Below are 25,267 nucleotides of genomic sequence, written 5' to 3'. Positions count from 1 at the left end.
AAATCCAATTAAACAGGCCTAATTTTGCACTCTTTGTAATGAAACATGCAGTGGATCAGTGTTCTTTAAATATCAACAATACTCAGGATATGCTTACAAAGCATGTTGTGACCTAATTTGTCACAGAAACAATAAATATAAAAATTTTGGCCACCCAACAATATGAAGGAATTTGAATGGCAAATATCTCTAGGCATTGCACGTATAATGATACAGTTTATTATAAATCTTATAAATGAAATATACAGTAATGTGCGACAGTCAGAGAGCATGATCCATTTATTTAATTTCCAATTGAAACAGCCATTTTATTCAAATTATTCTTTTTTCAGCATCACCCTTTTATTACAGCTTTTTTTTCTTAGCTTTTTTTCTAAGAAATCTGCAGGGATATTTTACATGACCTCCCAAGATCAGCCTCTAAAAGCTTCTCACAGCTCAAGTGATCCCAATTACAAATTTAAAATCTGCCCAGTTTCTAGTAAGCTTCTAGGGAAAACTGGTTTATTATTTTGTCTGTTTCCATTCCTCAAGAATGGCTTTTTGACAGAAACACATCCTTTCAGACCCATAGTGTTGAGTTGTCCCCTCCCAGTGGAAGGATGGACAGAAATGGTTGTGGATTTTTTCACATCTAAAGCAAGAGTGACGCTTGAGTGCAGTTTTGGTGGTCTAGCGGGTCCTGCATGGTTGTTGGGAGTGCTGTTTTTTCTTTATGTCTTTTAATTATTTTTAAACTCACCTTCTGGAAATTCCTGTTATTCCACATTTGTACTCGGACTTTCCCTTACCTGATGCAAAAGCATTACCATATATCACTGCTGTTCAAAGAAAGACATGAATTTCCAAATTAGTAACTTTACAGGAGCAGGCAAAAACTTTTACGTTCTGAACTTTTAGTGTAAGCTAATGGAAAGGTTTTATTCCAAGTGTTGGTCCAAACATCATGAATTGTCAGTGTAATGGACAGTGGCAGTGTTGAAAGGATGTGGAAAAATAAAAATCAACAAAAATAGACACATTTTTCTTTAGACAGCAAAAATGTGTAACCTCCTCTGAATTATCTCCTGAAATGAAGAACTTGTAATTAATAATTGCCTGTAAATAAATAAGTAAAGAGTAGTCTCTGAGTTTTGCACAGTGCCATGTATCCTTTACATGGAAAATCTTTCAGGAGACAAACAAAAACAGGAGATGTTACAGTTTAAAAGTTCTTTCTTGCAGAAAAAATGACCAAGATGAGACTTCTTTGTTTCCAGAACTCACAGCAGATGGAATCAAGACAAAGTGTATTAACACTGATTATAGGAGACATAATTCTGAGCTAATATCATTTTCCATGCAGAGTTTGGCCCGCTGTTTGGCAAAGTGGAGAATGAGAGAGGAGAGGACAATACTGCTTGTAGCTGTTGGGCCACAGTAGTAACTGATTCAAAATGTCTGCCCTGACCTGCCACGTCTGAGACGTTTTGTTCCACACGTCAAAAGGAGGGCATGTGATTGGGCAGAGAGTGGGTTCTGCTGGGTTGTCATGGTCACCAGAGGGAAAGACTGGGCCGACAAGGTTTACACAGTGGCAGCTTTTTTTTATCGCCCGTCTGTTCCTGCACATCTCCACTGGCGTCCCTCTGTCCCTTTTCAGCAGGGCCAGGGTAAACATGCCTGTTCAAATAGCCATCACTCAAAGCCAGCGTCAGCCCCTTATACCCCTTGCTCGGCCTCCTCTCTCCACCCGAACCCCAGCTCACGCCCCCTCCCTTTAGATTGTGCTCCCTATCTAAATATGAAAGCGCTTGAACCACTAGTACATTAAAATGACAAAAAGAACATACCACAGACACTTTGCGAATAAAGAATTTAGGAAATACAATCTCTGCATTTTGTCTAAGCGAACCATTTCAGTTTTTTAGAGGAATCAATTACACTGCCTTTCTCGGAGTCCCTCTCGCCTTTAATGTCCTCCATTGTGATTCATTCTCTTTCCTCCATTATTCTCCCTCATATCTCTTTCTCTTTCTGTCAGGCGAGCCGACCCACCTGTGTTTGCACAGTGACAGTGCAGTGGTTCTTTCAGGCCAGGCCGATAAGCTCCCAGCAAATAACATAAAAGACAGAGGGACTCCCTGCACCCATTTGTCCTCTTCTTCCTCTTTCATCCCTTTGTAATTCTCTGTGTCTATTAATCTTTCGCTTGGCCCTGCAGTGTTTGCTGTATTGGTTATAAACCTTGCTCATTTTCTGAATGCACAGAGTTATTGGACTCTCAGTGTTATTGCACGCAGGTATGTGAGCATCAGCTGTCCACTAAGACTAAGATGCCCTGTTTGATCCTCCTTTTCTTTGTTCTTGTGCTGATGACGTTCTTCCTCACTGCCAGGTTCGCCTGCATCTCCAACTGCAGCCTAGTCGTAAAAATGATCAAACTCATCATCAGAATCCACTGGCTCATCCTTAACTGGGGCCAAAGGTGCCTTCCTCTGTGAACCATCCTCTTCTGAGTCACTGTGCAAATCTGGGTTACAATAGACAACTAATGAGTGGAACATGAAATAGATACTAAAGGGACAATCCACACTGTACATCTGTCAGGTAAATATATAACAGAGATGTCCAGTTCCAATCCTGCCAAGTCCAGTACACACCTGATTCAACTAAGTAGTTTAAGGGGTTGTTGAGATGTAAACAAAGTCATTTAGAGAGGTTTAATGTGAAACTGTTCGCTGTAGAAGAAATTATTATCTTGGATTTCTTAATAATAATAGTGAGAGGAATCAGGGGTCACAATGCAATACAAATACAGCCATTATATTTGCTAGCAAAAATGACCAGTTGACCTACCCACTCTTAGATTTGTATGCATAACATAACATAAAAAAGGTTTTCTTTGGGGATTATTTTCCTAATACTGGGCCACATTCACCACCTGTTCTTAGGAAGAAGTTTCTTAAAACCCCTTTGTTATTAGGTAAGAACAGAATCTACACACACTCAAGGCACAAAGGTGTGAACAGTTCTACAATTTAAGAACATTTCATGAATCTGACATAGACTTAGAGGCATTAAATGCTTTGAACATCTGGCTCCTATCACTACTAATTATGCCAAAAAGTATTTCCTCTCTAATAACAGGTTTAGTGGGTACACTAAATGGCCAACGGGATGTGGACACTGAGCCATCAAACCTATGTGAGCTTGTTGGACACCACGTTCTAAAACCATAGGCATTAATATGGAATTGCTGCTATAACAGCCTCTGCTTTTCTGGGAAGGTTTCCACAATTCTTTGGAGTATGAGTGTGTGTGTGTTTGTGTGTGTGTGTGTGTGTGTGTGTGTGTGTGTGTGTGTGTGAGTGTGTGAGTGTGTGAGTGTGTGTGAGTGTGTGTGTGTGAGTGTGTGAGTGTGAGAGAGAGAGAGAGAGAGAGAGAGAGAGACAGAGGGAGAGAGAGAATTTGTGCAAAATGTAGTTAAAAACAAAATGCAATGTTGTGCAAATCCCTTAAAGCCTATATTTAATTGAAAACAGTACAAAGACAATATATCAAATGTTGAAACTTAAACATTTTATTGTTTTTTGAAAAAGTCCCATTTTGAATTTGATGCCAACAATACATTCCAAAAAAGTTGGAGCAGGACAAGAAAAGGCTGGTAAACACCTGGTGGTTAATTGGCAACAGGTCAGCAACATGATTGGGTATAAAAAGGGCATCTCAGAGAGTCTTTCAGAAATAAAGTTGAGGAGGGGTTCACCACTGTGATAGACTGCATGATCAAATAGTGCAACAATTCACAAATAACATTTCTCATCTTAGAATAGCAAAGAACTTTTGCTTTTCATCACCAGTATGGTACATGATATCATTAAAAGATTCAGAGAATCTAGAGAAATCTCTGTAGGGACAAGGTCAAAAACCAGTCTTTCCTGGCCATGATCTTTGGGCCCTCAGATGGCACTGCATTAAAACAGACATGATTCTGTAGAGGAAATCACTACACAGGCTCAGAAACACTTCTGAAAACCACGGTCTGTGAAAACAGTTCATTACTGCATCCACTATGTAAGTTAAAACTCTAAAATGCAAACAAGAAACTGCACATAAACAGGATCCAGAAACACTGCTGCCTTCTCTGGGCCCATGCTCATTTAAAATGGTCTGAGGGGAAGTGGAAAAGAGTGCTGTAGTCTGATAAATCAACATTTGAAATTCCTTTTGGAAATCATGCGCATGGTGTCTGGGCTAAAGACTACTCAGCTTGTTACCAGTGCACAGTTCAAAAGCCAGTATTCATGATGCTATAGGGGTGCATTAGTGCACATGGCACAGGAGACGTGAAGGCACAATTAATGCTGAATGATACACACATGTTTTGGCACCATATGCTACCATCCAGATGACATCTTTTTCACGGAAAGTCTTGCTTATTTCAGCAAGACAATGACAAACCACATTCTGCATGTATTATAGCAACATTACTCCATATTAAAAGAGTCCAGGTGCTAAACTGCCCTGCCTGCAGTCCAGACCTGTCACCACTGAAAACATTTGGCACATTAAGAAATGAAAAATATGACAAAGGAGACCCTGAACTGTTGAGCAGCTGAAATCCTATATCAAACAAGAATGGAAAATATTTCACTTTCAAAACTACAGCAGTGTCTCCTCAGGTCCCACACGCTTACAGAGTGTTGTTAAAAGAAGGGGTGATGCAACACAGTGGTAAACATACCCCCGTCCCAGTATTTTTGGAATGTGTTGGCATCAGATTCATAATGGGCATATATTTTTCAAAAAACAATAATTTATTATTTTCAACATTTTATATGTTGTCTTTGTAGTGTTTTTATTCACAAATATGGTTTACGTCATTTGCCTATCATTGCATTCTATTTTTATTTACATTCTGCACAGCATCCCAACTTTTGTGGAAATGGGGCTGTAGCAGTAAAACTCACAGAAAAAGGGGTTCTTTGGGGGGATATTTTCAGTGGTGTAAAATGTATTTGTATATGTTGTAGCATTAACATTACCTTTCCCTGGAACTAAGGTGCCCAAATCCCGAAAAACAGCCCAAGCCCATTATCCCTCCTACACCAAACTTTAATGTTGGCAATATGCATTCTGGTAGGTAGCGTTCTCTTTGCATCTGCCAGACCCAGATCACTCAGACTGCAAGACAGTGAAACATGATTCATCACTCCAGAGAGAAACATGTTTCCACTGTTCCAGAGTTCAGAGGTGGCATGCTTTACACCACTCCATTCAATGTTTGGCATTGTGCATGTGATCTTAGGTTTGTGTGCATTTAATGAACCTCCCAACTCACAGTTACAGTCACAGTGCTAGTTTTGCTTTCAGAAGCAGTTCAGAAAAGAGGATAGGTGATTTTCACACACTACACACTTTAGCACTTAGTGGTCTATCATTTTGTGCCTGAGCTGTTGTTCCTCCTAGACACTTCCACTTCATAATCATAGCACTTGCAGTGAGCAGCACAAAGGTGGCATCCTATGACAGTGCCTCATTTAAAGTCACTGAGATCTTCAGTGCAACCCGTTCTACTGCCAATGTTCTATGGAGATTGCATGACTATGACCTTGATTTTATACACCTGTTAGCAATGCGTGTGGCAGAAATACCTGAGCTTAATAATAATAAGAATAATAAGGGCTGTATGTTCAGGCAACCTCCCACAGATTTTATTACGAAATGAAAATAGTGTGGCTTTGCTATTTATCATCACCTGTTGGTTTGACCGTTTCCTCTGCTTCATCTGCCCTATAGGAGGAGGCAAAAACACATGACAGTCAAAACAAAACCAAATACAATATTCATATTACAAAACGAGATTGCATGACAATTAAAAATACCTACTGGTGTTGCTGAACATTATCCTGCGGTGCAAGAAGACCCTCAACATCATCATCATAATCGTCATCCTGATATTTAGTATGATCGTAGGTAGGATCATGTGACCATGGGTGTGCTTTTTCAACCACCACATCGTCATCATCATCTTCAGTGTCATCTTCTATCTCCTGATCATACAGTTCCTCATCTTCTGTCTCCTCATCTTTATACAGCTCCTTAAGGCTAAGACAATATTCAGTATCACATCTATGTACACAAAGTCCACATTCACAATCAGTGGCTCCAAATATGTAATCTGGACATGTAGAAATTCTTCATAGAAATTAAGAAATACACTATATAGAGGTCCACCTTGTGTAGCCCATCTTATGTCATGCAGAATATGTGTTAATCATCCCCTAGCCCTTCATCTCTGATCAGTTTCTGACCACACAGGCGCTCTTGGCTAGATATTTTTGAGTGGTGGAACACTCTCAATCTAGCAGTGACATTGATATGTGCAAACAAACAGTAACACCAGTGTGCCTGATGCAATCATACCAGAGGGGAACCTCAGGGCCTTCTAGATCTTTAGAAAAGGCCTTATGATTTCTGCGAAATAAAAATATACATGTCTGTAATTTTTTGTTCATTTTTATATGAAGGGCCAATTGCATATGCTTCTCTTGTATATTTATTTCCCCCTGATAACCACTTATATTGTGCCAAAAACAATAATAATATAGTTCTACATGATTTTCAAACCTCTCTTTATCCCCAAGAATGAAACAGGCTATTTTTTATGTTTGGCTGTTTTGTTTTTGTTTCTTTTGTAACTTTAAGACTGATATATGTAAATCTGCTCCGAGGGTTTTTGGCTGTATTGTGCCTCTTTCAAAATACACTCAGAGAAGAAACACTCCTTAGAATTGTAATATGAATGGTGGGGCAAAATGGCTGTGAATGATGGGTGTGTGCAAATGGTTTTGTTCTCATGACATCACAGAAACAATGAATTCAAAACGGGTTGTTTTTGCAGTGTAGTATCCTTGTAAATGATATGGACTTGGCAGAGAACAGTTTGTTTTAAAATGTTAACAGTGTTGCCATGTGGTTGGTTAGTGTAGTGGTTAACACTACACTACACTCTGCCTTCTACATTGTAGACTGGGGTTCAATCCCCACCTGGGTAAACTCCCTACACTATACCAATAAGAGTCCTTGGGCAAGACTCCTAACACCGCCTTGGCCTACCTATGTAAAAATAATCAAATTGTAAGTCACTCTGGATAAGAGCATCAGCCAAATGCTGTAAATCATCATCATCATCGTCGTTGCCCGCTAGTCCAAACAGGGTCGCGGTAGCAGTTGGGAGAGCAGAGAATCCCAGATGACCCTGTCCCCTGCAACTTCCTCCAGCTCATTCCCGGGGACCCCAAGCCGCTCCCAGGCCAACTTGGAGACATAATCCCTCCAGCAGGTCCTAGGGCGACCCCGGGGTCTTGTCCCGGTAGGCCGTGCCTGGAACACCCCCACCGGGAGGCGTCCAGGGGGCATCCGGATCAGATGCCCGAACCACCTCAACTGGCTCCTCTCAATGCGGAGGAGTAGCGGCTCTACTCTGAGCTCCTTCCGGATGACCGAGCTCCTCACTCTATCGCAGAGCGTGTAGCCCGCCACCCGACGAAGAAAGCTCGAGGTCCATGCAATATTGCAAAGGCGTGTTAGCCATGACAGCCCCACAATATCCAGAGCCTTAAGCATTTCTGGACGAATCTCATCCACCCCCGGTGCCTTACCACTGAGGAGCTTACCAACTACCTCAGTGATCTCCACCAGGGAAATGGAACTTGACACCCCAGAAGCCTCTGGCCCTGACTCCCGTGAGGGAGGCACGTCTCCCGGATTAAAAAGTTCCTCAAAGTGCTCCTTCCACCGACCGACAATATCCTCATTCGAAGTCAGAGTTTCTCCACCCTTGCCGAATACAGCTTGGGCGCAGCCACCCCGACCCCTCCTGAGTCGCCGGACAGTTGTCCAGAACCTCTTTGAGGCCGAACGAAAGTCTTTTTCCAAGGCCTCACCAAACTCCTCCCATGCCCTGGATTTTGCTTCTGCCACCGTTGCAGCTGCCACCTTTTTTGCCTGTCGGTACCTATCTGCTGAATCGGGAGTCCTTCGGGCCAACCAGACCCTAAAGGCCTCTTTCTTCAGCTTGACGGCCTCCCTCACCACCGGTGTCCACCAGGAGGTTCTTGGGTTACCGCCCCAACAGGCACCCACAAGCTTTTGGCCACAGCTACGCCTGGCAGCTTCCACAATGGAGGTTTTGAACAGGGTCCATTCAGACTCCATGTCCCCTACCTCCTCCGGGACGTGAGAAAAGCTCTCCCGGAGGTGGGAGTTGAAATCATTCCGAACAGGGGCCTCTGAAAGTCGTTCCCAGCACACCCTCACTATACGCTTGGGCCTACCGGGTCTGACCATCAGTCTTCCCTGCCATCTGATCCAACTCACCACCAGATGGTGATCAGTTGAAAGCTCAGCACCTCTCTTCACCCTAGTGTCCAGAACATATGGTCCCAAGTCAGATGAAACGACAACAAAGTCGATCATTGACCTTTGACCCAAGGAGCTCTGGTACCATGTACACTTATGAGCATCCTTGTGTTCGAACTTGGTGTTCGTTATGGACAATCCATGCCTGGCACAGAAGTCCAATAACAACTCACCATTCGGGTTTAGATCGGGCAGGCCGTTCTTCCCAATCACGCCTCCCCAGGTCTCCCAGTCATTGCCAACGTGAGCATTGAAGTCTCCCAGTAAGACTATGGAGTCTGTAGGCGGGACACTTTCCAGAACCCTGCCCACTCGCTCCAGGAAGGCCGAATACTCTGACCTGTTGTTTGGTGCATACGCACAGACAACAGTCAAAGTTTTCCTCTCTGCGATTTTAATTCGCATTGAGGCGACCCTCTCGTCCACCGGGACAAACTCCAACTGCCTGGTCACCAGCCGGGGACTTGTGAGTATCCCCACACCCGCCCGGCGCCTCTCACCCTGTGCAACCCCTGAGTAGGAGAGAGACCAACCCCTATCTAGGAGTTTGGTTCCAGAGCCGACACTGTGGGTGGAGGTGAGCCCAACTATATCTAGTTGGTACCTCTCAACTTCCTGCACAAGTTCCGGCTCCTTCCCCCCCAGTGAGGTTTCATTCCATGTACCAAGAGCTAGTTTCTGCTGCAGGGGCCTAGGCCAACTAGGGCCTCCCCGCAATCTCCCACTGCCAATATGGCACTGCACCGCTCCCCCATGCTGAACCTTGCGGGTGGTGGGCCCACATGGCCTCCCCATGTTGCCTCTTCGGGCTGAGCCCGGCCGGATTACGTGGGCTGCCCGGCCACCAGGCGCTCGCCACGGAACACTACCCCCAGGCCTGGCTCCAGGGGTAGGTCCCGGTGACCCTTTCCCGGGCAGGGTACACGATTTCTTGTGCCCGATGTGCATGGAGAACTTTGGATCGTGTTAGTCTGGGTCTTCACTCCAGACCTGTTCGCCCTGGGAGACCCTACCAGGAGCATATTGCTCCCGACAACTTAGCTCTGAAGATCCCTAGACCACACAAGCCCTTCCGCCACGACAAGGCCCCGATCCAGGAAGGGCTGTAAATGTAATGCTGTAAATGTAAATGACATATTATTTCAAACTCCTTTATTTCAAAAAAGTGAGGGAAAGTCAGTTTCCCATAATATGGGGCCTTTAATATAAATATCATGCTTGTTGTATTTAAACTCTGTAAGTCTTGTAGTAACACTCTTATTTTACTGTTAAGTGTTGGTTCGAAACAGAAGGATTATATTCTTGAAATGCCCAATAGATTGTTTCACTGTGATATCCAGACAGATGCAGCCAAGCGAGCTCAACTGAATGCATAATGTGTTAGATTAACCACAAGTATAATTAGATAGTGACAGTGGAATCTACCTATCACTTATTGATTTCCATTGGGAGGAACCAATTTTGCCAGAAAAAAACATCCTTCTAGGCCTTCTGGAAGTCCTGCATACACTATAAAAAACAATGATGGCAGCTGTATGTCAGGACTCTTCACTGAGTGAAGGTGAAATATGTGTTGGTGTTTCATTCTTAGCACTAAAATGCTACTAACTGAAATTAGTATTATCACAGAGTTGTTTTTTTCCATATTATTGCCCAGGTTTTAACATGTATAACATATAACAAACTAAAGGCCGAACTCCAACACTCACAGTTCACTACTGCATAACTCTATACTCATATGGGGGACATAATGATATTTTATCACTGTAAATTACGATACCATGAGCTCTTCCAAACATATTTTCAGTAGTTAAAGAACACTAAAGAACTGCATGTTTCAATACAAGATCCGTATAATTAGGCCTGTTTAGTAGTGAAGCTTTCTATCTGTTCCTGCACATTTTCACAAACCTCAGAAAAAGTAAGCATCGTAATAAGGATAGCTTATGATGATATAATTTTTTATTTTTGCCAATCCCTACTGCTATTTCAAGGTCACTGCTGTGCTGAACAATCCCAGACTCAAATAATACCTGACTAATAGTGGTCCTGTGGTCAGAAACTGACTGATGATGAATGAAGTAGAGAAGGTGCAGAGATGGTGCAGGACAAGAGACGAGCTACAGTACGTGTAAAGTGGGCCTGTAGGGTAGATGGAGCTCATAAAGTTTTTTAATAAAGTAAATAGTGAGAGGATATTTTTAACTTGTAGCCTACCTGTCATACATGTTTGACCCTGAACCTGATGCAGCAACTTCACTGTCATTCACTTCTTCATCAGATTCATCATCACCTCCTTTGCTCCCTCTTGGTGCTCCGACCTCCACACTAATCTCCTCCGCTTCCTCTTCCTTCTCATCCTCGTCCTTCTCATCATCATCTCCTCCATCCTTGCTCTCTTCTTCTCCTAAATCCTCTTCTTCTTCTTCTTTGTCCTCTTCTTCTCCACTATCCTCCTCATCTTCTTCTTCTACTCCATCCTTGTCCTCCTCTTTTTCTCCATCCTCCTCTTCTTCTCCTCCTCCATCTTTGTTCTCCTCTTCCTCCTCATCATCTACACCCGATTCTCCCACATAATTCACCAGCTTCTCTGAGACAGATCCTCCTTCAGACGCATTATTACTCAAAGCTTTGTCTTCCACTCCTCCATCAGTTTCATCCTCATCTCTGTCTCCACTGTCATTCTTCTTGACATGTAATCCCTCAGTCCATTCCTCTTCATCCTGTGCTGTATGACCTGTACCAGCTCTCTCCTCTTCCTCTCCTCCTTTACTCCCCCGATCTTCACTCAAACACCCTTCCACTCCTGCACTCACTTCTTCTTGATCTTTGTGGTCCATCTGCTCCATGTGGTCCTTCTTGTTGTATTCATTCCTCTTCTTCTTTTTCTTCTTCTCCACTTCACTTCCACTGCTTTTAAGTGTTTCCTGGTTTCTCTTACCCTCCTGTTCACTCTCTTCTCCTGGGTGTTCAGGAGATTCTACTCCAGCTGTGCTCTTCACTTTAGCTTTAGACACTTTATGATTCTTGAAAGGTCTTCTCACAGGTGAGCTCAGGCTGCTCATGTCTTTCTCATTGTTCATGCCAGAATGGACATTTGACATTGAGGAGGAGCTCCAAGAGACTGTTTCTTTCTCTACTGTTGGTTTGTGTGTCTGTTTTTCTCTTCTTCTTTCTTTTTTTCTCTTCTGCATTCCAGAAGCAAAGCTTGTCACAGCATCACAGGACAAAGCCCTGCTCTCACTGCTGTCTCCATTGTTGCTTGACAGATGGACTGTGGACAGACAAACAAGGTACAAGCATTTACTGCTTGTCTGAGAGCCCTGCTGGTCACTTCATTTGCACTGGGCAAATCAAGGCACAGTGATTGAAAAGTTATTTGGGTTTGACACATTTTTGATATACAGAAAAATTTGAGATACATGGATACTGGAATTGTGGTATGTAGAAATTTTAGCTTAGTATGCCAGTGTCACTTATACATTGTACTCTTACAATACTACAACATAATCGTCCAGTCATTTTTAAAGCAATTATGCTGATATTGATATGATTCCAATATTGTTGTGCAATGCTGAGAAGATTAAGAACTTAATAAATAAGTAAATTCCTGACAGTCCTAATATACTGCAAGTTCTAAAGTGCCAGCCAATGCCCCATTTCACTGTCACTGTGCCGAACTTGAAAGCATTTACTAATCTTTACAAATCAGAGGTTTTACAAGTCATGGTGTACAGTGTTCACCAGAGTTACCAATGTATTAGGAATTACACTAGCGACAGTGTCAAGTGGCAAAGCTTCTAACTGCAAACAGTTATGACTACACTGTAATAAGACATTTACCTCAAACATATTTGGTCAGATATTTTGGTCTGACATTAAATGTATCCATATGCAGAAGTTCCTTGTCCAACCTTCATGCACTGGCCTTTAAATACAAGTTATTATTTTTAAAGGAAACATTTCTGAGATTAGATATAAAAAAGGGAAAAGCGAAATGAAAATGTGTAAAAGTGAAAAAAAGGTTTTTTAAACTCCTAATAACTGTGAAAGACCTGGTAGGTTATCAAAACTGCTACAATCAGATAAACAGTACTTAAAACTTTCATCTTTGAGGGAGAGGAGAAAAATAAACTCCACTCTTGCTTCAGATTTATAAAACAATACACAGGTGTTTCTGTCCATCCTTTCACTGTGAGAAGAAGAACTCAACAGTATTTGTCTGAAAGGTTGCTTAGCTGCCAAGCTGTTACTGAGAAAAAGAAAATGTGCAAATTGAACAAAGAAGCTGCTGGTGTTCTCAGACCAATGGACTGACATCCAGACCTCAGCATCAATGATTCCAAGTTTGGGATTACTTGGACTGGGAGAAACAGAAAATACAAAAAAACTCAAGACTGAACTGTAGAGGTGTGAAAAAATATAATCAATGCAGGTTTCTTTGAAAAATTTAAAGGAAGTTGCCCAAAAAGAATGGAAGCTGTTATAAAGGCAGTTAAATGTTGAGATTTCTGTGTAATTTTCTGTTAAATTCATATTTTCTGCCTTTTTGCCTGACATTGAAAAATGAATAATTTGTACTTAAATTAAAATATTGGGTGTTCTCTGACTTTTGAACAGTACCATATGTTTACAACTACTGTAGTCCACCTGTTTCTATCCCCAACCTCAACATCATCCGTCAATGAAATGGAATGAATGAAGTGTGCAGACGAGGTATTATTGTGATGGTGGACCGTTCTCAGCACAGCAGTGACAACAACATGGCAGTGGGTGTTGCACTGGTGTGAGTGTTGGTTCCCTTTCCACTGCTGGATGAGGTACAGCGTGACTGTGCAGTAACAGATGGGCTACAGTTAGTAACTATGTACCCATAAAGGTATGACTGATAAAATGGTCAATGAGTGCAGGTCTAAGGCGAGCGATATGAGTAATAAACTGGTGGCAATTCAGTGTATAAATGCTCACTTTACTAGCAAAAAATAAACAAATAAATAAATATATGCCTCATCTGGCCATGCTTTGGGCAAGAGGCATCCTTCAAAGGCCACCAGTTTGTAAGATTGTAATGTTGCCCTACCTGACTTAGTGTCCAGTTCTGATGACTGGTCACCGCCGTTTAACTTCCTCCTTTGTTTTTTCGCCTGATGTTTCTCAACCTGAGGGCCTGATGAGCTTTTCTTCTGCTTTTCTCCCTCTGCTTCCTCACTGCACTGCATCCCCTCAGCAGTAGAGTCTGACAGCCCCATCCTCCAAACCAGCGGGTTCACAAAAGGCAGGACTGACCACAGAGCTCCAGCAGGGTCACACTGGACTCCTCCTGCCCAGGCTTTTGGGTAGGGCCTCAGATGGTCATTGTAAGGGGATTCCTGACGAACTATAGGGTATGGTCCATAACGTGGGTCACCAGGAGAATTGAATGCTTGGTGAGTGTTCTGGAAAGTTTTGGTCTCCTTTGGGATGTCGCTCTGCTGAGGTTCACTCACTGATGGCTGCATTAACCAGGTGAAGGGAAAGGAGAAGTGTTGAAAGCCATTGTGGACGTTTCCTTGAATATTTTGTTTGTTATTTTGTTGGGACGAAGTGCTCCTAGGCATCCCAGCATGAACTGAAAGCATAGAAAAAGTATCAAAAAAGAACAATTTCTTAACAAATCCTTACAAACTGTACAGGGATGCAACATGATTCCCATCAATATACAAACAATTCTACCCAGAAGCTTTTATTAGAGAAATAACAATGTATTTTCCATTATGTGTCAGCTGTCATTCTTTTTGAAAAACTTGTCATTTTCATAGTTATTACAAATATAATTTTCAGCATTTTGAGCTGAAACTCTTCAATTATGCAACACTAATTAAAATGAACCTCCTGTAGGTCACAACATATTTTCTTTCAGTCTGGACTGATTTAACAAGTCTTTATGGGGCAGGACATTACCTTCTCTCCTCATGTCTCTGTGGTCAGGATGAGGGATGGGAGGATGAGAGAGGTCAGAAGAAATGCAGGAAGAAGAGTTGGTTCTTACAGGGGAATTGTTACCCCACTCCATCCTTTGATCCTCCTCCATCTGTTGTATGCATGCCTTTAGGTGCTCTTCTATCCTCTGGACAAAGTTGCAAAAGAATACTGCTGCTGTCGAATCAAAACCTTGACATTTTTTTATATTTGCTTTACATTTCTTTAGGTTTTAATTATACCATTTGAAATGTCAGCTGCTCTTCACATTGTGTGAATATTTAATTACAATTGTACTCACAGAAATGGTCCAAAATTACTTGAAAATACAAACTTTTTATATTACTGTAGTGTATGGAAGAGTTATTGGGCTATTTAGTCATCTTTAGTTGTAGTTCAGTCATTTACTACTACAAACTACTACAAAACACGATGTGGAAGACTGACCTCCAGTTAGACATTTAGGGCAAATTACGTTTTCACACAAGTGATATAAACAATCATTTAAAAACAGCGTTTTATGTTTCCTCATGTTCTACTTGTCTTACATTACGTTTTGCATGAAGGTCTGAAACCATGTAGTGTTTAATGTGCAAAAATAAAAGAAATTAGGAGGGGGCAAATACTTTTTCATGGCACTGTAGGCTTGTGAGGTTGCACAAGACTAACAAATTATAATCATTTTGTACAACATTTTTTTTTTAATTATTTGAAATAGTGATTCCAGTTTTTTTAATGCTGATACTAAACTTGTGAATGGTAGTGTATCTGTGAATATAACAACATACTGAGTTTTACTAAAGGCCATTTCCACCTGATAAAACTGCAATAAATGAATTTCAAATATATCAACGTATTAGCATACAAGGATTTCCCTTTTTATCCAGCTTAGTCGCATGTGGGCTTCCTAATGAAGTGAAAATTAAAACAGAACAGCTAAACAATGAAACTCTGAACCTGGTGCCTTGTGACACAACTAAATCATTAAAAAGTAAATAAATGCATATATTCATTGAAATACTTAAAAAGATATGCCTGATCCTTTATGATATACATGCATGTATGGCCATGATGTCTGTATGGATTAAATGTAGGAGAACTGTATGAAAAACCTTGCGCTGCTCTGAGAGCCTCTTATCTTTCAGCTTCTGCTGCCATCGAGGGAAGTTCTCCTCCAGGTACCTCTCATACTCAACCTGCTCAAACATGAAGAGAAGGGGTTTCATTTGTCAACAGAGTGTCTGATTATGTGTGAAAGTAAGAAAGAATTGTTTTGGGTGGGGTGGGTTGGTGGGGGTGGTCAAATGTGGTTGCCAACTGATGATAAAATTGGGTGAATATTAAATATTTTTTTTAAATGATCAGTTATCAGACAATTGTCAGCTTTTGTACATGTGTGTGTTTAATGATACAACGTGCTACATGTATTGTTTATAACACTGAGCGACAAAATCTCGAGAAAATAAACTATTGTTTTGTAATAATCCGTCAAAATCACAAGAAAATAAACCACTATGTTAACATAATCAGATGCCATCTTAATAAAATATTATTTCTACATACAGCAAGAAAAAAAAACATTATTTTGATGTAAATCAATCAAAATTTTAAGACAATAAAACACTTCGGCAAAGTCTGTCAAAGTCTTGAGAAAATAACATTATTTTAACATGTCAAAATCTCAAGAAAACAAGCCATTATCTTAGCATAATCATTTCAACCTAATGTTTATCCTCTCTAGCTGGTGAGAATGGGCTTGCAAATGAATAAACTTTCCTGGGGCGTAAAATAAAATAAGAAATAAAATTAAAATAAGAGGCGACTTCACTGACTGAAAAGCCTCATAAATGATGTCGATAAAATTACATGAAACATGCTAAGCTAAGCAACCAAGAAGCTAAGTTAAACTTATTTCCACTGGAAGTCAAATTTTCATTTGAACAGCAAATAATGAATGTGCTTCACTTACTACATCGCTCAGGCACCCGTACAGCACAACTAAGCAAGCTAAAGGTGTCCTGTTTCATGAGACTTTACATTGTTATGCTGTATTCATTTGCATTACTTTCATAACAGAAAGTTATCAGACTAAATGCTCACTCAGTATCTGACACAGAAGCATTCAGATAACTTTCTACACATGGTCTCTTTTATTTTGAGAGCGAGGTTTACAGACATGCTGTAGATTAAGTCTAGTTCTACAATAAAAACATTTTATTCCTGGTCTGGGTCCAGCCCACAGCAACAGCCTGAAAACCTTCACAGTTTACTGACCCGGATGGTGTTCATAGCTTCAGTGCGCGCCACCAGGTCACTGAGGGTTTCTTGTGCTCTCTGGAAATCCTGCAGCAGTTTTCGGTTATGGAGCTGCGCCCTGCGCTCCCTCTCACTCACCTCCTGCCAGCGGCTTTGCAGCCAGACAGCCCTGCTACTGCACACACACCACACGGGTCAGACAGATGCCTCCACTAGCAGGGGTCATTTTTGTTTGACTGTTCCTACATCAGACTATGAAGGATTCACGTTAGCGCTGGGCCATGTCGAGGGTCCTTATACCAGCAGTCAAACATGGTGGAGGTAGTGTGAAGATGTAGAGATGTTTTGCTGCCTCGGGGCCACATGCTATAATTCTTTAACCATTAATTCTGCTTTATACAAGAAAATCTTGCAGCAGAATGTACGTGATCTGAAGCTCAAGCTTAACTGGGCTACGTAGCAAGATAATGATGTGAAGCACACGAGCAAGTCTTCCACTGAATGGCTGAAAAGAAAGGTTTTGGAGAGGCCTAATCAAGGGCAGATACTTTTTCAAGACACTAAAGTACTGAGTACTAATAAAACTGAAACTGAACAATCAGCACAGGAACAGAAGTTTTTTAGGCTCCATTCTTCTCTTTTTGGTCTAAAATTGAATGATAAACCTCAAAAGTCAGAAAAGACGCTTTCACCAACACAACATAACGTTCAAAATGAAATAGTAACTGAATGCAAATGGCTCAAATGTAAAAATACATTAAAAAGTGGATTCATGTCCAACTATTGAATATTGTAACTTGCATATTCAAACTATTGTATATTTCCACCAAATATAGTTGTGTGGAAAGTAAAAGCACTAACGTTTCAAAATACTGAGGAAAGTGCACGATGCTACTAGTGCATAAAACTGAGCTAATGTTTAATGCTAACTTACTATTTCATGTACTGCTTACAATCTGAAGCCCCCGAAAACAACATGCATTGCAGTAAATGTCAACATCACGTCAATATCATGATGTGTCAAGATCACAGTATCCTCAGCACTGCTTTATTTATTTATTTATTTATTTATTTATATTTTTGTCTTTTTCAAACAGTGCATTTACATGAGACAACACTTCAAACTTCAGTTCTCAATATGCAAATTACTCATAGAAAAATAATCAAAGTACCGCATATTCATGCTCTTCAATTGTAACAATTTAAAAATTGATAGAACATAAATATTTGGCTCACATGTGCTGATATCGCTGTCCAGACTGAACATCTGTCCTTGGGTCCATTCTCTGACTTTGGAGTTCAAGCCAGGACACATTCATCACCTTCCACAATGAAACCAGACCCTAGATTTCTGTAAGAATCTTAGTTAATCTGGACAATCATTATAGTTCACTGCTAGTATTATAGCTGGTGAAAATACTATAAAGTATTGCAGAAATATTATAGTTTTATACTATAGATCTTTTTCTGGTTTAACAGCAAAGCACAGGCCCACTGAAAACACTGGGAGTCTGAACCAGAGGTATACAACAGCATGTGGTTTTGGACGTAGACTTGGGCTAAATCTCAAAAAGCTCCCTGCTCCCTACATAGTGCACTGCACAGGACAGGAACCTGGCTTCTACACCCAACATGTGTACTAAGAGTCAGCTAGGGAGTCTAGGATGTAATAGCTAAATATTAATATAAATATAAATTTCAATTAGACATGCATTGCATACAATTTGAGCGTATAAGTCGTTATTCCATGGTCTACATAGCGCACTCCATAGGGAGTTGGATTGAGCCGTGGACTGCAGTTCTGAACTGCTACTATTCAAACCAATCTAACTCCGGGCAATGTCGCCCCCTACTGCCCTACTGAGTGTTCAAGAAAACAATCATAAACCACACAGGACACGCTTATCATTGCGTTTTTCTGCCGCTAGACAACAGCCTTTAAAATTAGAAGACAGGTTACAGTGAGAATCGGACTCGTCCAGCACCAGTTCACCAGTTAGCACCAGTACCGGAAATCTTGCTGTGAGGAGTCTGTTTTGCGGAGCTCGGGTGGATGATGAGAGAGAGAGGAACAGGTGAGCTACCAGAAGTCACATAAAAGGAGATCTTACCTCGTTATCTGCCTCTCATAACCCGAGATATGAAATATTTCAGCGCTGTCAAACAGGCTGTTCGTCAGACACGGAGTGGCTGGACGAAGTCGACCATTCACAGCCGACCGGATTAGCGAGATTAGGGATTATACTCTGTGAAAGGGGGTCAGAAAGAAAAAGGGAAGGAGGAACGAAACACCGCGCTCATTTTACTATATATCTTTATATATTTCATACGTGTCCCGTACAGCCCACACACCTAAAAAACCTGGTTCTTCAGGGGTTCTTTGGTAAAGGCAAAGGTAGAACCACGTTCTTCACTGTTCTTGTGAAATGGCTCTATAGGTTGATTTAGAATGTGTTGAAAATGGTTTTATATAAAGACCAATAGGGTTCTTCTACTGTTACAAGTTTATATGATATAGTTTATATGAAAAGCAGAACCATGTTTGATGCCATATAGAACCATTTTCAAAAAGGCTCTATATAGAACCATATACAGCACATTCTGCATTAACCTGAAGAACCAATTCACCATGCATAGTGAAATGCTTTCCACCATTAAGTGGTTCTGTAGAATTAATAGTTTTGCCTTTACTAAAGAAACTTTGAAGAACTTTTTAAAACTATATATATAATATTTACATCTGGCCGGTTTGCTTTTTCACACCAGAAAAAGTAGACCGCTGTCCCCTTACTTGGAACTAGGAACCCAGTGTGTCCCAACCCTTGAGTTTAGGGGAAGTTGACACTGTGACTCTACCCTGCAGCTGCAGAGCCGGTTTGGTAGCTGTCATCATCTGTAGGTGTTGTTTAGCTCGGTTAGCTAACCAGTCAGTGTCTCACCTAAATTCAGGATAATGTCTGATACTGATTGACAAAATGAGAACGTTCAAAAATGGACCATCGACAAATAATCACCCGCTAACTGAGTGAACTGTTGGGCAGCTTCTTCTCACATGTAGCTCACATTAGCATCCTGGCTAACCTAACATGCTAAGCTAGCTGGTTTCGTTCGAGACATTTATCAAGAACGACACCAGACATTGCGCATTACTTTAAACTCGAGTATAAAGCGGCTCTGTTGTTCCTGACTTTGCTTTAGAGGATGGGTGAATGTGATCGTGCGTTTAGTGAGAAGAAGAGAGGCAGTGGGAAATGTAGCTAAACGTGTGGCTGCGTCTCGTTCGGAAGCGAACAGTTCAGTTTAATTCAGAGTTTGTAAGTTGGTGACTTTGGGAAAGATGGTCACTTTAGGCAGTAGAGTTTGGTGCCGTGTGGAGAAGACGTGTCGGCACTTGCCCATCGTGCTGAACACGGTGCTGGTCTTCTCGATCACGGCCGAGGTCAGCTATCTGGTTGTGGTCGAGGCCCCGCTTGAGCCAGAGCTGAAGAAGTCCGACTGGTCGTCCACCTGGAAGAGCATCCATCTCTTCGCTCAGTACTTCATGCTGGTCAACATAACGTGGAACGCCTTGCTGTTTCTCAAGACTAACCCGAGTATTCGAGGAGTGTTTTTGGGCGGGGATATGGTGGGCCAGGGATGGAGGTAATTCATCTTACTTATGTGGACATTATTTTCTCTTCTATCCTCAGTTCTAATCAAGTACATCTCCATTACACTGACATATTGTTTAAATAGGCATTTATAATAGCATTTATTACTATTAATTGCAATACTAGGTTTTATACGTTTTCAGGGTGCTGTTGTGTTTATGTGCATGAGAAGCCAAAGCCAGGTTTCTTTTTCAGTGGATGATAAAGTTTATGCTGACATTTCTGCATAAGTAAGTGGTTAAAATGTATGTATTTATGGTGGTTTTGTGTAAGGTGCTTTGTTCTAGAGAAACCTAGCCAGTAAGAATTGTTAACAGTGGTTGTTACAGGAATCAGATGTTCACCTCTGAAAGCTCCCTTACATGCAGTTATTAAATTCTCCGCTTGATGTCTGAGACATTATTTTTTGGTAGTTTTGTGAAAAAGTTTTGGACTTATTATAATCGTGGTGGAGGGATACATGAAGGGACATCTAAGGCAAAGTAGTCCCCAAAGAAACCCCCCCCCCAAATTTAGCACCATTTTACTGTCATCAACAGCACATATAAAACTCAGAGGGTTCACTGGTGGTTTTGTATAGTAAATACAGTAACGTGTGTGGAACACATCGGGACCTCTGGTTCCTATCACCACCAAGATAAAGAAATCTGAGTCATGTGTCTCTACAAATAAACCATTTCTCTTCAAATCACTATGTTTACTTTGTTTACGCCACTGACTTATGCTGAAATGTTGAAAAAATGGTGGAATTCCCCTTTAATATTATGTCATATGTTGAGCAGGCGTTTTTCTCTTTATCCAACAGGTACTGTTACACTTGTGAGACGCACACACCTCCACGGTGCTCACACTGCTACGACTGCAATGTGTGTGTGCTGCGGCGAGACCACCACTGTGTGTTCTTTGGCCAGTGTGTGGGTTTCCGTAATTACCGTTACTTTCTGAGCTGCCTGTTCTTCATGTGGGCTGGTCTGCTGTATGCCGTGGTGATGAATGCTGAGGTCTTCATTGTCATCTTGAAGGAAGGTGTCACCTTTCACAGTTTTATGCTTCTCTTGGTTCCCTGGATTATGCTTGTCACTGGTAAGTGTAAAGTATAAAGGAAAGTGTTCATAATGACAACGTCACTATCCTTGATTGTATTTGGGTACAGTATAGCTCTGTAAGTGCATGTGATGTTAGCCAAAGATTAATTGCCATAAAAAAATTGTGATTACAGTTAAATTGTTCATTTGTATGTGTCTTTATTGCATGCAGCTATTAAAGTACAAGTCTAAAGTGGACAAACTGGCTGAATACTTACCTTAGATATCCCAGCTGACAACAGTCAGAGTTTGACTGCAAATAAAAACAAGCAAGCAACCATTACTCACTGCTTCCCTCTTAATGAGTTTCAGCACCAGTCAGAAGTCAGAACTGTTGTTTTCGTAAGATCTATGATGTCTCAATAAATAGGTTTTCTGCATTTTTTTAAATGTACATGTATTTGCCTCAAACAAATGAATAAAAACACACCCATTTCACTTCCAGTTTATTGTGGTGTAAACATAGGATTGCAAGTTCTAACAACGGTGAAAAAAATTGCAGTCAGTTCAAATAATTGCAATTAGCTGAATTAACTGTGATCACGTGGTTACTTAATAAATATTCGAGCTGTATTTATTCTACCAAGGGAGGGTTTGTAATGTTATTTGTAAGGGATTTAACTGATTAAATTCGTACGTGATTAAGAATGTGTAACTTGCCCAAAAAAAGTTGAATAAAGCGTTAATAGCCCAGTTGTTACATAACACAGGCCTGACCATGTTCAACACTCAGTAACTATAACAGCAGAGCTCTGGGCCGTATCTGTTACATGGCTGTAAATATTTGCTTCAGTAATCATTCAGTCTAATCCAGTTTAAATAATGAACAATATGGTAAAATACAGTAGCATTACATTAGTTATAATTAGTCATAATTCTTTTTATAGTACATTTCTTCTTCTAATTGTGTTCCTACTTCTCTTTCACTGACATCAGGTCAAGTGACGGCGCAGGCCTTTGCCTTCGCTTTCATTGCAGACACCTGTGTGATAGGCTTCCTGCTGGTCTCTGCCTTCCTCTTTTTCCACGTGGGGCTGATGGTGAGAGGGCAGACCACGAGGGAGTGGTACTCCTCCCGCCGGCCCTACAGCCTCGGCATACTGGCCAACATTCGGGAATGTCTGGGTGAATGCTGGTTCCTCTGCTGGATCTGCCCGCTCATCCCCTCTGTGCTGCCTGGAGACGGCATCCATTTTAAGGTCACAGGCTCCTTGGAGCCAGTGCGGTGATAACTGCATGCAGCTGAATGTTTTTCCTGTGGTAATATGAAGCCAGAGCTACTGTAATGTTCCAGATGAGAGTGAGATTATCTGATTTGAAGCACTGATTTAGCTGAAGGAGCACTGTTGCAATGGAGGCTTGGAACATTTACCAGCGTTCTTGAAATAATTACCAGCTGGCTTTGCCTGTTGGGTACCAAGAGGAAATTGCCTTTTTAGTTGACAGGTTAATTTGTATCATTGTTTTAGACAAAAAGGGACAGAGTTGTTGATCATGAGTGATTTTTGGTTGGCCTTGATATATAATGTACTGTATGTAATGTGGTGCGGTTATTCCATTGAAGGCATTTATGTCGTTCCAGTGCACTATAATCATGTCTTTGTTAAACCAAATGGGTGTTATTCTGATTAAGGAGGTTTTAGTTGGGATGTGTAATTTTTTTATTTCCTGTATTTGTATTTTTATATTTTAATCACTCAGTTATGTGCCAAATAACACTGAAACCCATAAGCCAAGGTATAACTAATACTTCTGATTTAATAAAATGTTTGACTTTAAACCCAAAGTTCTGTTGTTGTTAATGATGTACAGAAACGATGTGATTCTTATGTGCCTGTCACTGTTGGAGAAAGCTCCAGCGAAACCAAAGTATCTGTTCAGTCAGCATTTACCCTGAAATCAGGGGTGTTACTAGAGGTTTGTTCCTCCTTTGCTGCAGTAACAGCCTCCACTCTTCTGGTAAGGACACATCGCTGTGAGGATTTGAGTGCATTCAGTCACAACAGCATTAGTAGTCAGGTATTGCTGTTGGGTGATTTAGTCTTCGATCACAAACACCACTCCAGCTCAGTCACTGGATGGGACAGACTGCTGTCACTCCAGAGGACTCTGTTCCACTGTCATGGAGACCTCAGGCTCAAGTGTGTCTGCTCCAGTGGACTCTATTCTACTGGCAGTGCTTTTCTGTGAAAATTGTCATTTAATTGCTTGTGCCAGCAATGGATGTCTTAATACTTTTGGACATATACAGTACACAGTCAACAACAGTACTGAAATAGGTTGTGGCATTAAAGTGATGAACGATTAATATTTACAGACCCAAAGTGTGGAAGAAAATACACCACCTCCACCAGCCTGAACTGTTGACACAGGTTGGTTCCTCAGCAGATATTGAGACTCATCAGACCAGGCCATGTTTTTCTAGTCTTTAACTGTCCAGTTTTGGTGAGCCTGTGCTCCCTGCAACTTCAGCTTTCTGTTTTTTGGCTCACAGAAATGGAACTCAACATGGTCTTCTGCTGCTGTAGCCCATCCACCTCAAGGTTTGACATGTTGTGCATTCAGCTCACCACAATTATACAGAGTGGTTATTGAGTAATTGTAGCTGTTCTGTCAGTTCACACCAGTTCCCCTGCCATTCTCCCTCGACCTCTCGCATCAAAAAGTCCCTCTGTCCACAGATCTGCTACACAGGGGATTTTTTTTCTTTATTGCACCATATTCTGAATACACTATAGAGAATGTTGTGAATGAAAATCCCAGATCACCAGTTATAGAAATACTCAAACTAGCCTGTCTGGCTCCAACAATCATGCCACAGTCAAAAACACTGAACATTTTTTTCCCTGTTCTGACGGTTGATGTGAACTTTACCTGAATCTACTGGCCTCTACCTGCACTGCTTCCATACAACTGACTCATTAGGAAACAGGATAAATGAGTAGGTGCACATGTGCTCCTAATAAAGAGCTTAGTGAGTGTATGTGACAGTGTGGCAATGCATCTAATTTGATGTATTAATTACCCTCTATCAGATTTGCTCACAGGCTTCTCAAGCCAGCAGCTGCAGTACAGAGGAGTTTTCAGCTGTGTGGGTTATCAGTAGTTCTTCATGAGGGCGCACTAGTGTACCAATGTGGGAAACACCCTCAGTGACGAGGCCACAGCACGCGTGCAGGGAGGAAAGGAGAGGAGAGGAGAGGAGAGAGGGGGAGCACAGACGGAGGAGTATGTGACAGGAATGCCCACAGACTGGCTGAGAAGCAAACTTGAAGATATTGTCGGGTTCTGCTGTGTCCCCGTGCTCGGAGGCGAGCTGTGATCGCCACTTGAGAGTAAACAGGAAGATGCTGATCGCTTTTCTCCTCGGGGCGCTGAGATGCTGAAGCGAGCGACGCATGGCTGAAGCGAACCGAGCGAACGTGAAAGAAAAGGCGGGGAGACTTCGTACATGTCGGCTGAAATAAGCGAAAGGGGCTTCTTCTCTCGGCTCGGCATGTTTTGAGAGGCGCGGGCGCCAGCGGCGTGACATGAAGGCGGTTTGGACGTCAAGACGACGGCGGTTCCTCCGTGGACTCTGTGTCTGCGGGGGGCTCGTCGCCCTCAGCTGCTTCCTTAACGTAACAGGTGCGTTTATGGACAGCGGGTTCAAAGAGATGGAGAATTAAGCCTGTGTGTGTGTGGGGGGGGGGGGTTGGGGGGGGGGGGGGGGGGGGGGGGGGGAGAAAGATACCCTGTTAGCCGATTTTGCCCCACATAGCTGCGCCCCACAAACGCAACGTCAACAAAGTCCCCCCTGAAACCTGACAGGAAATTAGAGCATGAAGCTGCCCGAATTCCTCAGTGTTTTTACATGTTATACACGTATATTTTCTCGATATTTCAGTTCATAATGTTTAGTTTATCGCTGCG

The 25,267-nt window shown here is 41.7% G+C and overlaps 3 protein-coding genes across 4 annotated transcripts in view; 2 read left to right on the top strand and 1 right to left on the bottom strand.

The window, feature by feature from the left end:
• Positions 1 to 712: 712 nt before the first annotated feature.
• On the bottom strand, positions 713 to 19,301 carry LOC108427802 (midasin). The gene is made up of 11 exons (XM_017698291.2): positions 18,732 to 19,301; positions 17,857 to 17,971; positions 16,639 to 16,795; positions 15,477 to 15,560; positions 14,347 to 14,512; positions 13,487 to 14,014; positions 10,881 to 11,680; positions 10,624 to 10,841; positions 5,872 to 6,090; positions 5,741 to 5,775; positions 713 to 2,512 (listed from the first exon to the last, which is right to left on the bottom strand). The coding sequence occupies exons 2-11, from the start codon at positions 17,937 to 17,939 to the stop codon at positions 2,403 to 2,405; spliced, it is 2,400 nt and encodes a 799-aa protein (XP_017553780.1). The 5' UTR covers positions 17,940 to 17,971; positions 18,732 to 19,301; the 3' UTR covers positions 713 to 2,402.
• Positions 19,302 to 19,477: 176 nt separating this feature from the next.
• zdhhc24 (zinc finger DHHC-type containing 24) lies at positions 19,478 to 23,141 on the top strand. Its single transcript, XM_017698350.2, has 3 exons — positions 19,478 to 20,262; positions 21,076 to 21,353; positions 22,292 to 23,141. The coding sequence occupies exons 1-3, from the start codon at positions 19,958 to 19,960 to the stop codon at positions 22,582 to 22,584; spliced, it is 876 nt and encodes a 291-aa protein (XP_017553839.1). The 5' UTR covers positions 19,478 to 19,957; the 3' UTR covers positions 22,585 to 23,141.
• A 1,325-nt stretch (positions 23,142 to 24,466) lies between these two features.
• Positions 24,467 to 25,267, top strand: part of slc24a6a (solute carrier family 24 member 6a) — a 30,193-nt gene continuing 29,392 nt past the window's right edge. Inside the window, exon 1 of one of the 2 annotated variants that reach the window (XM_017698348.2) lies at positions 24,467 to 24,982. In XM_017698348.2, coding sequence (XP_017553837.1) covers positions 24,886 to 24,982 — 97 coding nt within the window. In that variant the 5' untranslated portion in view covers positions 24,467 to 24,885. The remainder of the gene's footprint in view (positions 24,983 to 25,267) is intronic. The other variant, XM_017698349.2, reaches the window with a different exon arrangement.

The sequence above is a fragment of the Pygocentrus nattereri genome, chromosome 8 (genome assembly GCF_015220715.1).
Source record: "Pygocentrus nattereri isolate fPygNat1 chromosome 8, fPygNat1.pri, whole genome shotgun sequence".
In the NCBI taxonomy this organism is placed as follows: domain Eukaryota; kingdom Metazoa; phylum Chordata; class Actinopteri; order Characiformes; family Serrasalmidae; genus Pygocentrus; species Pygocentrus nattereri.
The sequence above is the reverse complement of the archived record's forward strand: the minus strand, read 5'-3'. Positions and strand labels throughout refer to the sequence as shown.

What these genes read in the sequence shown, in the direction of transcription:
- LOC108427802 (XM_017698291.2), bottom strand. Translation starts at nt 17,939, where the DNA reads ATGAATGTGTCCTGGCTTGAACTCCAAAGTCAGAGAATGGACCCAAGG. An exon ending in GGACAGCGATATCAGCACAT is followed by an intron (nt 16,796 to 17,856) that starts GTGAGCCAAATA and finishes GTGTGTGTGCAG; the next exon opens with TAGCAGGGCTGTCTGGCTGC. An exon ending in AAGAGGAGGACAAGGATGGA is followed by an intron (nt 10,842 to 10,880) that starts GTAGAAGAAGAA and finishes GGAGAAGAAGAG; the next exon opens with GACAAAGAAGAAGAAGAAGA.
- zdhhc24 (XM_017698350.2), top strand. Translation starts at nt 19,958, where the DNA reads ATGGTCACTTTAGGCAGTAGAGTTTGGTGCCGTGTGGAGAAGACGTGT. An exon ending in ATGGTGGGCCAGGGATGGAG is followed by an intron (nt 20,263 to 21,075) that starts GTAATTCATCTT and finishes TTTATCCAACAG; the next exon opens with GTACTGTTACACTTGTGAGA. An exon ending in CTGGATTATGCTTGTCACTG is followed by an intron (nt 21,354 to 22,291) that starts GTAAGTGTAAAG and finishes CACTGACATCAG; the next exon opens with GTCAAGTGACGGCGCAGGCC.